This window comes from Pecten maximus, unplaced genomic scaffold (assembly GCF_902652985.1).
Source record: "Pecten maximus unplaced genomic scaffold, xPecMax1.1, whole genome shotgun sequence".
NCBI lineage: Eukaryota > Metazoa > Mollusca > Bivalvia > Pectinida > Pectinidae > Pecten > Pecten maximus.
The window spans coordinates 27,028-39,211 of NW_022982916.1; the positions used below are offsets into that span (position 1 = coordinate 27,028).

Here is a 12,184-nt window from a genome sequence, read left to right on the forward strand (position 1 = left end):
GAGTTTATTTTTAGGTTCCGTTTCAAAAATCCTAGTGATTTGTTTGCGTTTGATGTGATGTTGTTTATATGCATGTCCCATTTAATGTTATGCCTAAGTACTTGCTGGAGTCTACTTGTTGTCTTCATAAAAAGGCCTAGTGGCCGTGAAGATTGTCTGGTGCCCAACTGTCTGTCTGTAGACACATGCGTGCTTCCATACTTCCATTAATCGCAACTATCAAACGCTTGGTTGACGTTGATCACAGGAAAACACCGAGTTATTTTTAGCTCCGTGATAAACGTGGCTTGTTGTGTCCGTAGTTGGGGAAGGTAACGACAAAAAACTTAGGAACGTTAGCCAAGCTGGTGAGTATCGGCTAAATTGGACATGTGTTTTGAATTCGAGAATTAGGCCTACGGTAAGCGAAGAAGACATTCGAGCTATTTAGAGCACTGCTGCATGTATATATAGGCCTAGTAGTAGATTTGGAACTCGCCTGAATGTCTTTCAGTTTCATCATAATAGTTTGACCCTGGAGTCATTTTCACCACGATTCGAAGTACCATGAAACACATATAGTCAAGAATATTGACTTTTGGCATAAGACAGGTCTATATCTATGTTTAAGCAGGTAAAGATATACCAGTCTAAATTAAGCCGAGTTTCATTGGGCCCATGCATGACATCATGCATGTCTGTACTCCAAATAATATCAGCGGTTAACACCACAGGAAACTTTTGACAGGCTGTCATGTAATCAGGTGGAATAAGACCTCATATTCGTATAGGAGTGTCATTCCTGGTGCATTTTAACTTCTCCATGTTTTTTCTTCTCATGTATGACCATTTATGTTTGATGTTTTATTAGGTACAAATTTAACCTTTAATTTATTTATTGTGTAGTCTACAGTAGACAGAAGTTATGTCTGGGGCTTACTGGGGCCAGCTTGCCCCGTTTGAAAAGTATGGTCGAATGGTTGACCGAACCGAAGATTTTATGGTGATTTCCTACGAGGAGGCTATGTCGGAGACGCACACTTCACACAAACACGCCAGCCACACCATGATCCTGGCTCGCGACCCTCGAGTACTGTGGGATCTCTATCCGGCCAGGGCTGCTATCCTTGTAAGTGTTCAGATATTCTAACATTTAAATCCCAATTTTATTAACCTCTGAAGTTTTAAAATGTTTTAAATTAAAATTTGATAAACTTTTGTCAGACCTCTTTGATTTCTTAAAATATGAATGTGCTTCGGCATATCACATATGGCAAGCCGTTTTAACATTTAATCCCATTTCCTCTTAAGGGTATGTTTTTTTCACTTAAATGAAAAACGAATTTCACTTAAGTGAAAAAAGAATTTCACTTAAGTGAAAAAAGAATTTCACTTAAGTGAAAAAAGAATTTCACTTAAGTGAAAAAAACATAATGCAAATAATTTATTCACCTTAAGGTGAAAAGAATTTCACTTAAGTGAAATTCTTTTTCACTTAAGTGAAATAACACATAATGCAAATAAATGTTAATATCCCTTAAGACAAAAAGAATTTCACTTAAGTGAACAAAAATTATGTGCAGACATAATGCAAAATACTTGTCCCTTAAGTGAAATTCTTTTCATCTTAAGGTTAATAAAACTGACCATATGTCCATAAAGTCACTCTGTCCTCCTATCCACCCCATGGTATAATGAAATGAACCCCTTGGACCTGTCAACTAAGAAACAGCGTGAGTAAACTTTAACTTTGATATGTTCTTATCACTTATCATAAGGGAAATAAATAAAACATAAGTGAAAGTAAATCATATGGGAAATAGTATTGATTTTACTAACAACAAATGAAGTAGAGAAAAGGTCTCGAATTGGTCAGAAATTAAACACCCATTATGCTTGGTCAATAGATGGACTAGTCCATATCTGATTCATGAGAGTGGGTGTCCGATTTACTCAACAGCAGCATTTGCATTATGTTTTATTTCACTTAAGTGAAAAAGACTTTCCCTTAAGATGAATAAAATTCATTTCACTTAAGTGAAATTCTTTTTCACTTAAGTGAAATAAAACATAATGCAAAAAAAAGTCTTTTAACCTTAAGGTAAAAACTATTTCACTTAAGTGAAATAAATTTGAAGCATATTTTACCTTAAGAGGAAATGGGATTAAATGTTAAAACGGCTTGCCTTAATCACATCCATATTATAATTCTGATATATTACCAAAGTTCTTTCACTTTTATCATACTGACAAACCTGACAAACATGTTTCATAGTTTTTCAAGTTTTAAATCAAAATATGATTAAGAATTCATCACATCAACTCTGGCTGGTGGAAATTTCCCTATACCTTGTAGGAGCCTAGGAGGTGATTTGTTTCTTGAATTAGAGGTTGCTAGTTCGAGTCCCAGCATGGGCAGGATATGTTTCATTTCTTTACTCCTTACCATACTTGCCAACTTTGTAGAAATCTCACAAGGTCTCCCAAAATCAGGAGATTATCATATACAGCAAATAGGCAACCCAATTAAGCGGAATGCACTGTATTTGATCAATACGATTGGGAAACGGGACAGGGAGCCTGAAATCAGGAAACTCCCTATTAATAGGAATATGTTGGAAAGTATGCCTTCTTCCTAATACAGATTTGGTGCCATTGAACACGAAATGTTTAAACATCATTGAAGCTTAAGAACCTGGACGTAGTTTCACTAAAGGTCGTAAGTCTACACGTAGACGTAAACGTAAACGTAGACGTAACTTACGTCTAAAATGAGTTTCACTAAAGGTCGTAACTTTACGTGTGACGTCGCTACGTCTAAATTTACACGTAAGTCTACGTCTGCTCTTGGGTACACGTAAAATTAAACGTAACTTATTATCAAAACAAGATGGCGTTTGTTTATCTTTTGACACAACGAAGAAATCGCGGTATCATAAGAAGAGAAAGAATATTTAGAGACAGAGCACAGCCACTTGATTCATTGAATGATACAGACCTCATCAGCAGGTATCGTTTTCCCAGAAATATCATCATACAACTTATTGATGGGGTTGATGCTCAGTTGAGACCTGGGCTGTCGTTGCCTTGTGGTTAGCTGTGATAACGTACTCTGGACGATGGACGGACAATTTCTGACAGATGGTCGTATGACAGATGCCAGAGAGCAGTGTAGGCAGGGTACGAATATTTGTTCTACCTTGTGGTATGAAGCGTTCGTAAAGGGGAGCAAACATCCTGGAGACCCCAAAGGTTACTAGGTCTCACACAACTAAATATTTCACTATATGTTATTACCAATGACTCAATCGATATCCCCTCAATCGCTCATTTGAAGTTCAAATGTTGTGAAATTTATATCAAATAAAAGTTTGAAGATTTCCCTACCAGAAAAATGATGTTATTGGATAGGTTTAATAGCATATAAGGCACACCTGTACTTGGAAGACAGTAACCCTGATATCTACAGTGCACAGGGGAATTTCTGACCAGAGCAGAACAACTTCATAGAAATCCCCCACCTGGGGAATTCCCACCTTTTTACACCTGGATTTCTACATCTTTCTATTTATACCAGGAGTGTATATTTTTGATTTTTAAAATCTCTAGACCCTACTCTTTATTCTGGTATATAGAAAGTACCCATTTCATGTATCATTTACTCAGGGAATAGCTACAAACCCAAGAAACACATTTTCTTTAGGGACGTGGTTCAGGTGAAACACCAGCTGATTGGCTGAATTAGTTGTGAGAGCCCTACTAGAATATTCAAACTCTGGCTCTTTGCACACCTAAATAAGTCATTAAAAAAAATATTTTCACCGACACCTGAGTCCAAGTATCACTAAACAGGCTCATATAGGTATCAATAGTTTCAGTAAACTACTTATGTTTTTCAGATGCAGATGCGATTTGACGGTGTGATTGGGTTTCCGGGAGGTCTGGTCGACCCGGGGGAGGATCCCGTTGAGGCAGCAAATCGAGAAATGGTGGAGGAGATCGGCCTTGACCTTAAAAAACATTCCATAACCAAAGAAAACCACATTGTATCCTACTTTAATGCCAAAAAAGATCTCGTTCTCCACTTCTTTGGATTAGAGGTGACGCTAAAAGAATTCTGTGCCATTGAGCTACAAAACCTCCAGGCCCCAGACTATGGAGTAGAGGTAATACTCATAGGTATCAAACATCTGTATGACTCAGATTCAAAAATTTTCTCTGTGCAGTCCTCCTATATTGCTTATTGTTAAACTCAGCTGGACCTTTACTCACTTTGAAATTTTAAATATTGGCAGAATATAGATAGGTATTTTTTATATTCATTAAAATTATCCCACATCCAATACTTACACCATCATATAAATTATGTGGTCCTCTTCAACATCATAAGACTGATTTCGGAATATTGTAATTTTCCTAATTTCCATGTTTGCCCTGTGGCATCACTGAAGACAACTTTGTTAGCCAAGGGTGTACAAGAATGTCGCCAGTATGTTTTGTCTCTTCTGAAAATAAATAGATATAATGTAGATGTATATATATTAGCAGTAATCTTATTTTAGCACCAGAAGCATTATGCTAAATTATATTTGTGCTCTTGCAGTAAACTATTTCTACCAATATAAGATAATTTGGTCCGCTAAAATCAATCCGCAAATCTGTTAAATTTCATAATTATATGTGCTAAAATTTGATTGTACCAAAAAAAATATGTTTACAATTATATCTTAGCTATGGCTATTTGTATATCACAGATATATATATATAAACTAGATGTCCTTGTATGTTCCGTTACAGACCTTAGGGATCCTCCGCCCTCCGCTATATACCATGGGAGATAACTATCGGGGCATGCCAGCCTTCCTCTCCAACAGTTTCGTCGGTAACGCCAGGGACGAACTCTTATATGGTCTACAGCACTTTAAAACTCACACGGCCGAGGAGATTGAGGCGGCGCTGACAGCTCAGCAGCAACATGAGGCCGCTAATCAGGACAGTAGGGGAAACAGTTGACCACGTCTAAACAGTAACTACACCGACCAAGACCAGAGAAATGTATTTTGTTTACATTCATTTAATTTTATCATTTTTTTTGTTTATATTACAATAAACAAATATAAAAACAGAAACTTTTTAACATTTGACACATAACTGCATTCACACACACACATACATGATTGAAAGGTTGGTCGGGTGGCACAGTGGTCTTTCACCTAGACGACCGGGGTTGGATTACCCAATTGGACATGAAAAGGTATATGGGGTCATCTGCGCGACCACATGGGTTTTTCCTTGGTATTCCGGTTTCCTCCCACAGTAAGACCCCTCGCGTGCTTCAATCCTGGCCAACAAGCATGATTAATATAAGTTGATATAGCGTGATTAATATAAGTTGATATAGCATGATTAATATAAGTTGATATAGCATGATTAATATAAGATGATATAGCGTGATTAATATAAGTTGATATAACGTGATTAATATAAGATGATATAGCGTGATTAATATAAGTTGATATAGCATGATTAATATAAGTTGATATAGCATGATTAATATAAGTTGATATAGCGTGATTAATATAAGATGATATAGCGTGATTAATATAAGTTGATATAGCATGATTAATATAAGTTGATATAGCGTGATTAATATAAGTTGATATAGCGTGATTAATATAAGATGATATAGCGTGATTAATATAAGATGATATAGCGTGATTAATATAAGATGATATAGCGTGATTAATATAAGTTGATATAGCGTGATTAATATAAGATGATATAGCGGGATTAATATAAGATGATATAGCGGGATTAATATAAGATGATATAGCGTGATTAATATAAGATGATATAGCGGGATTAATATAAGATGATATAACTTGTTTCATTATTGTTGTAAAATTAATAAAGTTTACATTACATTACATTGAAAGCTTGCAAAGCTGTAAAAACAAAGACACAGGCAGAAAATACTGAAAACTGGTGTTGAGAGAATAAAAGACAATAGGTCTAATCAAATAAAGTGATGGAATAAGAAAATGTTATACTTTTAACCTGCATAAAATTCACCACAGAAGGGAGGAGTGAACTGTATATGTTACAACACATTTAGCCTTTGGAGGTTTTGGGCACAAATTTTATTCTTGTAATTGTTAAATTTTTTAATGTTTTACATTTACATTTATAAATGTTTTTTCAACTTTTTGTTGTTGTTCAAATATTTTCTTAATTTACACGTTTCAATTGGCGCAAAATAAAAATAAGATTGCTGTATATATTGCATGTCAATTTCATTACATGCCCTACCTTGATTTGTTACAATTAATGAAAGTAATCAGATTTTATAATTAGACCTCCTACTGGACATCTCAACACACCAATCTTTTGCAGAACATTGTACATGTATATCAATTTTATGTTCCATCATTGCTGGAAATTGGGCTTTAAAGTGTTGTGTTATGCTCAGGTTCCCTGGAAGTACAATTAAGTGCTATTTAGGTAACTTTTGAAAACTAGTAATGCTGGCAAACTTGCATATTTTTTGTTTTTTGCAGTTCATAGATATTTACACAAGATAATGCTGGGTTCCAATTTAACAGATGTCAGGTTAACGTCACTGCTGGGGATCGAACCCAAGACCCTGGCCTGGATTACTAGACTAACGCTCTGCTACATGGGCTAAGGAGAAATTCTCTCCTAGCTGGGTTGGTAGGAAGCAGCTAGAATTTACCAGGGTTCCTTAATATATTTATTAGGTATTGCTTAATTAATATGGACAATTTGTGGTGATTTATGCATAAATTTAGTGATTTTGGAGATTTATTTAATTATAAACAACTTATATAAATATACCAGGGGGTATGTATACATGTACCATGATTCGTGTTTTTGTTGGTTCAAAATTTTGTGGGTGTAAAACATTCCACCCTGACTACAAATGTCATGCACATTTAACATTTTACATATTCAGTCTGTTGTTTACATCAGTGATGAAACTGATGTTGCGGTAAACAGTTAATCCTTAATCACATCTATCCAATCTCAGGGACCAAGTCATAGCCTCAAAGTCAGAGGGTGTACTGGACAAAGAAGAAGTTACAGTTGTTAGTAACTTATAGAACGGCAAAAAATGCAGGGTTATTTTTATATACATGGGCTTATTGCCAGATAATTACAATACCTCAAACAGAAGAATATATTGATAAAATGTTAATGTTCCTACATAACATGTAAACATTGTATACAGGTTATTGTCTCTTTCTGCTTCAAATCTTCTGATACCATCTGTTTAGAACTGGACTAGTAACATGTATTCCAGGGCGGAGGGGTTTCAGATCTCCCGAGTTATTGTCAGATCTCTGATGTCCCGAGTTATTGTCTGATCTTTGATCTCCCGAGTTATTGTCAGATCTTTGATCTCCCGAGTTATTGTCTGATCTTTGATGTCCCGAGTTATTGTCGGATCTTTGATGTCCCGAGTTATCAGATCTTTTATCTCCCGAGTTATTGTCTGATCTTTGATGTCCTGAGTTATTGTCGGATCTTTGATGTCCCGAGTTATTGTCAGATCTCTGATGTTCCGAGTTATTGTCTGATCTTTGATCTCCCGAGTTATTGTCGGATCTTTGATCTCCCGAGTTATTGTCAGATCTTTGATCTCCCGAGTTATTGTCTGATCTTTGATGTCCCGAGTTATTGTCGGATCTTTGATGTCCCGAGTTATCAGATCTTTTATCTCCCGAGTTATTGTCTGATCTTTGATGTCCTGAGTTATTGTCGGATCTTTGATGTCCCGAGTTATTGTCTGATCTTTGATGTCCCGAGTTATCAGATCTTTGATCTCCCGAGTTATTGTCTGATCTTTGATGCCCCGAGTTATTGTCAGATCTTTGATCTCCCGAGTTATTGTCTGATCTTTGATCTCCCGAGTTATTGTCAGATATTTGATCTCTGGAGTTATTGTCAGATCTTTGATCTCACGAGTTATTGTCAGATCTTTGATCTCCCCGAGTTATTGTCTGATCTTTGATGTCCCGAGTTATTGTCGGATCTTTGATCTCCCGAGTTATTGTCAGATCTTTGATCTCCCGAGTTATTGTCTGATCTTTGATCTCCCGAGTTATTGTCTGATCTTTGATCTCCCGAGTTATTGTCTGATCTTTGATCTCCCGAGTTATTGTCGGATCTTTGATGTCCCGTGTTATTGTCAGATCTTTGATCTCCCGAGTTATTGTCAGATCTTTGATCTCCCGAGTTATTGTCTGATCTGTGATCTCCCGAGTTATTGTCTGATCTTTGATCTCCCGAGTTATTGTCGGATCTTTGATGTCCCGAGTTATTGTCGGATCTTTGATCTCCCGAGTTATTGTCAGATCTTTGATCTCCCGAGTTATTGTCGGATCTTTGATCTCCCGAGTTATTGTCTGATCTTTGATCTCCCGAGTTATTGTCTGATCTTTGATCTCCCGAGTTATTGTCGGATCTTTGATGTCCCGTGTTATTGTCAGATCTTTGATCTCCAGAGTTATTGTCGGATCTTTGATCTTCCGAGTTATTGTCAGATATTTGATCTCCCGAGTTATTGTCAGATCTTTGATGTCCCGAGTTATTGTCAGATCTTTGATCTCCCGAGTTATTGTCGGATCTTTGATCTCCCGAGTTATTGTCTGATCTTTGATCTCCCGAGTTATTGTCAGATCTTTGATCTCCCGAGTTATTGTCAGATCTTTGATGTCCCGAGTTATTGTCAGATCTTTGATGTCCCGAGTTATTGTCAGATCTTTGATGTCCCGTGTTATTGTCAGATCTTTGATCTCCCGAGTTATTGTCAGATCTTTGATCTCCCGAGTTATTGTCTGATCTTTGATCTCCCGAGTTATTGTCGGATCTTTGATCTCCCGAGTTATTGTCAGATCTTTGATGTCCCGAGTTATTGTCAGATCTTTGATCTCCCGAGTTATTGTCGGATCTTTGATCTCCCGAGTTATTGTCTGATCTTTGATGTCCCGAGTTATTGTCAGATCTTTGATCTCCCGAGTTATTGTCTGATCTTTGATCTCCCGAGTTATTGTCGGATCTTTGATCTCCCGAGTTATTGTCAGATCTTTGATGTCCCGAGTTATTGTCAGATCTTTGATCTCCCGAGTTATTGTCGGATCTTTGATCTCCCGAGTTATTGTCTGATCTTTGATGTCCCGAGTTATTGTCGGATCTTTGATGTCCCGAGTTATTGTCAGATCTTTGATCTCCCGAGTTATTGTCGGATCTTTGATGTCCCGAGTTATTGTCGGATATTTGATGTTCTGAGTTATTGTCGGATCTTTGATGTCCCGAGTTATTGTCGGATCTTTGATGTCCCGAGTTATTGTCGGATCTTTGATCTTCCGAGTTATTGTCGGATCTTTGATGTCCCGAGTTATTGTCGGATATTTGATGTCCCGAGTTATTGTCAGTTAATGTAATTGATGCATTCAATATCCAACAGATAAACAGTTTAAATATACTGGATTTAGGTAAGTGCTGTCTTCGATAAGAAACTTCACACATGACAAGTATGAATTACACAGAGGACATTTATATCTTTTCCCAGTTTTAATGGTTAAATACATTTGTTTTATGAGTGTTCATTGCACACTTAAGAAAACGTCAAACATTTATTTTTTAAACCAAGTTATTATAATTGAAGAACATTAATTTCTTCAAATTATGTTATCTTCATTACAGTTCATCTGAAACTATGATTTATCCATTCTTTGACTTCAAATGATTATAATTGTAGGGTTGATAAGTTCTTGTGTTAACATCATTAGAGGTTAATAATTGTATTCAATATTTATTTGTTCCTACACATTTTGTTGTCTTTATGTTAATGTTTTGCAGTAATAATAAATTTATTTAATTAATAAAATATTATGAAACTGAAATGACTTTGTGAACTTGTTTTTTTTTTTATTCAACTATCAAAGCAAATATTTTAAATTAAACTGATTACCTTATCAAAGTCTGCTTTTAAATTTTTATTTACCCGTTATTTTGAATTCATTAACTTAAATTACTGGTAATCATATATTTCCTGTGTCCACTTCTGTGTATCATTTGGATTAGGTCAACGTGTGGTATTAATTATTGTAATTACTTAAAAAAGAAAAATTCAACAATTTTATTCCAACTATAAAATTGAGAATTTAAGTTCATTCTCCAGCTAAATGGAAAAGTCTAACATTGTACAATAAATCAACATTGTCTAACAAATGGTAAACTGTTGTTGAATTCAAATTCTGAAATGTGAGTAAGGGATGTCCATGTATAGATTAAAAGTAAAATGCAGGTTTGTTTACGACCTTACATGTACTTTGTGAGAAATTAAACTCAACCTCGAGTTAACCGAAAAACTTTTAACGTGGCCCAATCCATTAACAAAGTCCAATTAACCGTAAACTTAAGTTGAAATTCTGAATCTGAAATGTTCTTTTGGATGGTTATATAAAGATACAAGGATATTCAAGGTTCCCTTATGATAACTCTTTTAATTTGAGAATTTTTTTGTGCTCCGAGTTTGACAGAAATGTTGATGGCAGAATAGTAATACTGCTGACCTCTTAGCAACTCTGTTGCATTGTTATGACTTTAAATTTTTTGAAAAACTTGTATCAAACCATTATTTTTTTAGTCAAACTCGAATGAATTCTATCGCATATCGGAAGTATGTTACTGTCTTGGTTCAGAAAGAGATGATTTTTGGGTAAAAATGACATTTGATAAATGTATATGATTTGCAATACATCAATATCTACAGATGTCTATAATGTATACAGGATGTCCATACTATTATGTGTATTTTTTTTTTTTGAGAAAATAGTGAAATTTTTAGTGAATTTTGGAGTTTGCACAAAACTCTTAGCAGGACAGGCAAGACATAGAATTACAAGTAATTCTTGTTGAATACTGGTAAAAAATTATCTGACACAATATTTAGATTAACCAGGGTCCCTCAAGATAAACCATAAACTACAGATTTGTTTCAGAAATCACAATCAAATTTATTTATTTCAAAAACATACTTCCACATCAACAAGACATGATCACTATCTATTAAAATAAACATCGGATTCAAATCAGTTTGTCAACAATATAACCTGTTTTACATAAATAGAAACAAACAATATAGTCCAGGCCTTGAAAACAATGTTGCTCTTCTGTTCTACTCCCTCCCCATTTCTTTCCATTCATCTCCCTCACTGCCCTTCCATTCTCCTCCCTCAATGCCTAGGCATCATGTGCACACTTCCTTTCCATTCACCTTCCTTGCTGCCTAACTATATTGCCCTTCCATTCTTCTCCCTCAAGAGCTTAGGTGTCGCCCTTCCATTTACCTCCCTTGCTGCCTAGGTATTACTTTTCCATTCACCTCCCTTGCTGCCAAACTATTGCCCTTTCATTCTCCTCCCTCAGAGCCTAGGTCTCGCCCTTCCATTCACCTCCCTTGCTGCCTAGGTATTGCCCTTCCAATCCCCTCCCTCAACATCAAGGTAGTATCAAAAGTTATAACCAGTGTCGGACAGAGTGAAGAAATAACTAGTTATATCAATGATATACAGTGAAACAACACACTATAAAAAAAACTTGATATTTTTTATGTAGTATTGTACGATTCATTATGACATCACAAGAAACATTGTCATGACCTGGTGGTGAAAATATTTTACTGCACCCATAATGGGACAGCTTTCGGCCTGATGTTTGAAAAGCTACCGTCAGCATGTCCTGTGAAGGAACACCACATATCACAATCCAGTCACATTTCACATCAAGCTCAGAGGTTACCAGCTAGCTGGACAATGGTCAGTTTGCCTCGGAGGTTACCAGCTAGCACCTACAATGGTTATCAGCTCTGCTGATCCAACTTTCATATGTTGCAAAGACTGGTCAACAGCTAGATGGTCAACTGGGTCACCACTTGTGTCCACACTGGTTGGCCACTTGACTTTGGAGATGTTGAGAGAGAAGGTCACACCCCTACGTCCAACTTGAGCTGGTTGATCCTGTGCAGCATGTTAGACAGATCTTCACCCCTATAACAGAGAAATATACAATGTATCTTGATGCACATCATCAGAATTTCTGAATTAGGGAACAGTCAATTATGACTAAGCACGAATCTAAGTGATCACACCATCTACTCCAAGACTATCCACCCAAACAG

At 36.1% G+C, this 12,184-nt stretch overlaps 3 protein-coding genes across 4 annotated transcripts; 1 reads left to right on the forward strand and 2 right to left on the reverse strand.

Moving 5' to 3' along the window:
* The first annotated feature begins 261 nt into the window (after window positions 1-261).
* On the forward strand, window positions 262-5,319 carry LOC117321138 (U8 snoRNA-decapping enzyme-like). Its single transcript, XM_033875606.1, has 4 exons — window positions 262-347; window positions 886-1,108; window positions 3,879-4,145; window positions 4,777-5,319. Exons 2-4 carry the CDS (start codon window positions 905-907, stop codon window positions 4,990-4,992), a joined length of 687 nt encoding a protein of 228 aa, XP_033731497.1. The 5' UTR covers window positions 262-347; window positions 886-904; the 3' UTR covers window positions 4,993-5,319.
* Window positions 5,320-6,867: 1,548 nt separating this feature from the next.
* On the reverse strand, window positions 6,868-10,098 carry LOC117321140 (uncharacterized protein DDB_G0290685-like). Of its 2 annotated transcripts, none has more exons than XM_033875608.1 (2): window positions 8,040-10,098; window positions 6,868-7,693 (listed from the first exon to the last, which is right to left on the reverse strand). In XM_033875608.1, the coding sequence occupies exons 1-2, from the start codon at window positions 9,526-9,528 to the stop codon at window positions 7,248-7,250; spliced, it is 1,935 nt and encodes a 644-aa protein (XP_033731499.1). In that variant the 5' UTR covers window positions 9,529-10,098; the 3' UTR covers window positions 6,868-7,247. The 2 variants fall into 2 exon arrangements, with proteins under 2 accessions (XP_033731499.1, XP_033731498.1); XM_033875607.1 differs by having other exon boundaries at window positions 8,013-10,098.
* Window positions 10,099-10,818: 720 nt separating this feature from the next.
* On the reverse strand, window positions 10,819-12,053 carry LOC117321142 (nucleoporin 88-like; the record flags this gene model as incomplete). The annotated part of the gene is given in 1 exon segment (XM_033875609.1): window positions 10,819-12,053. A coding segment is annotated over 1 exon segment (64 nt), but the record flags the coding sequence as incomplete, so codon positions are not given.
* Window positions 12,054-12,184: the final 131 nt, after the last annotated feature.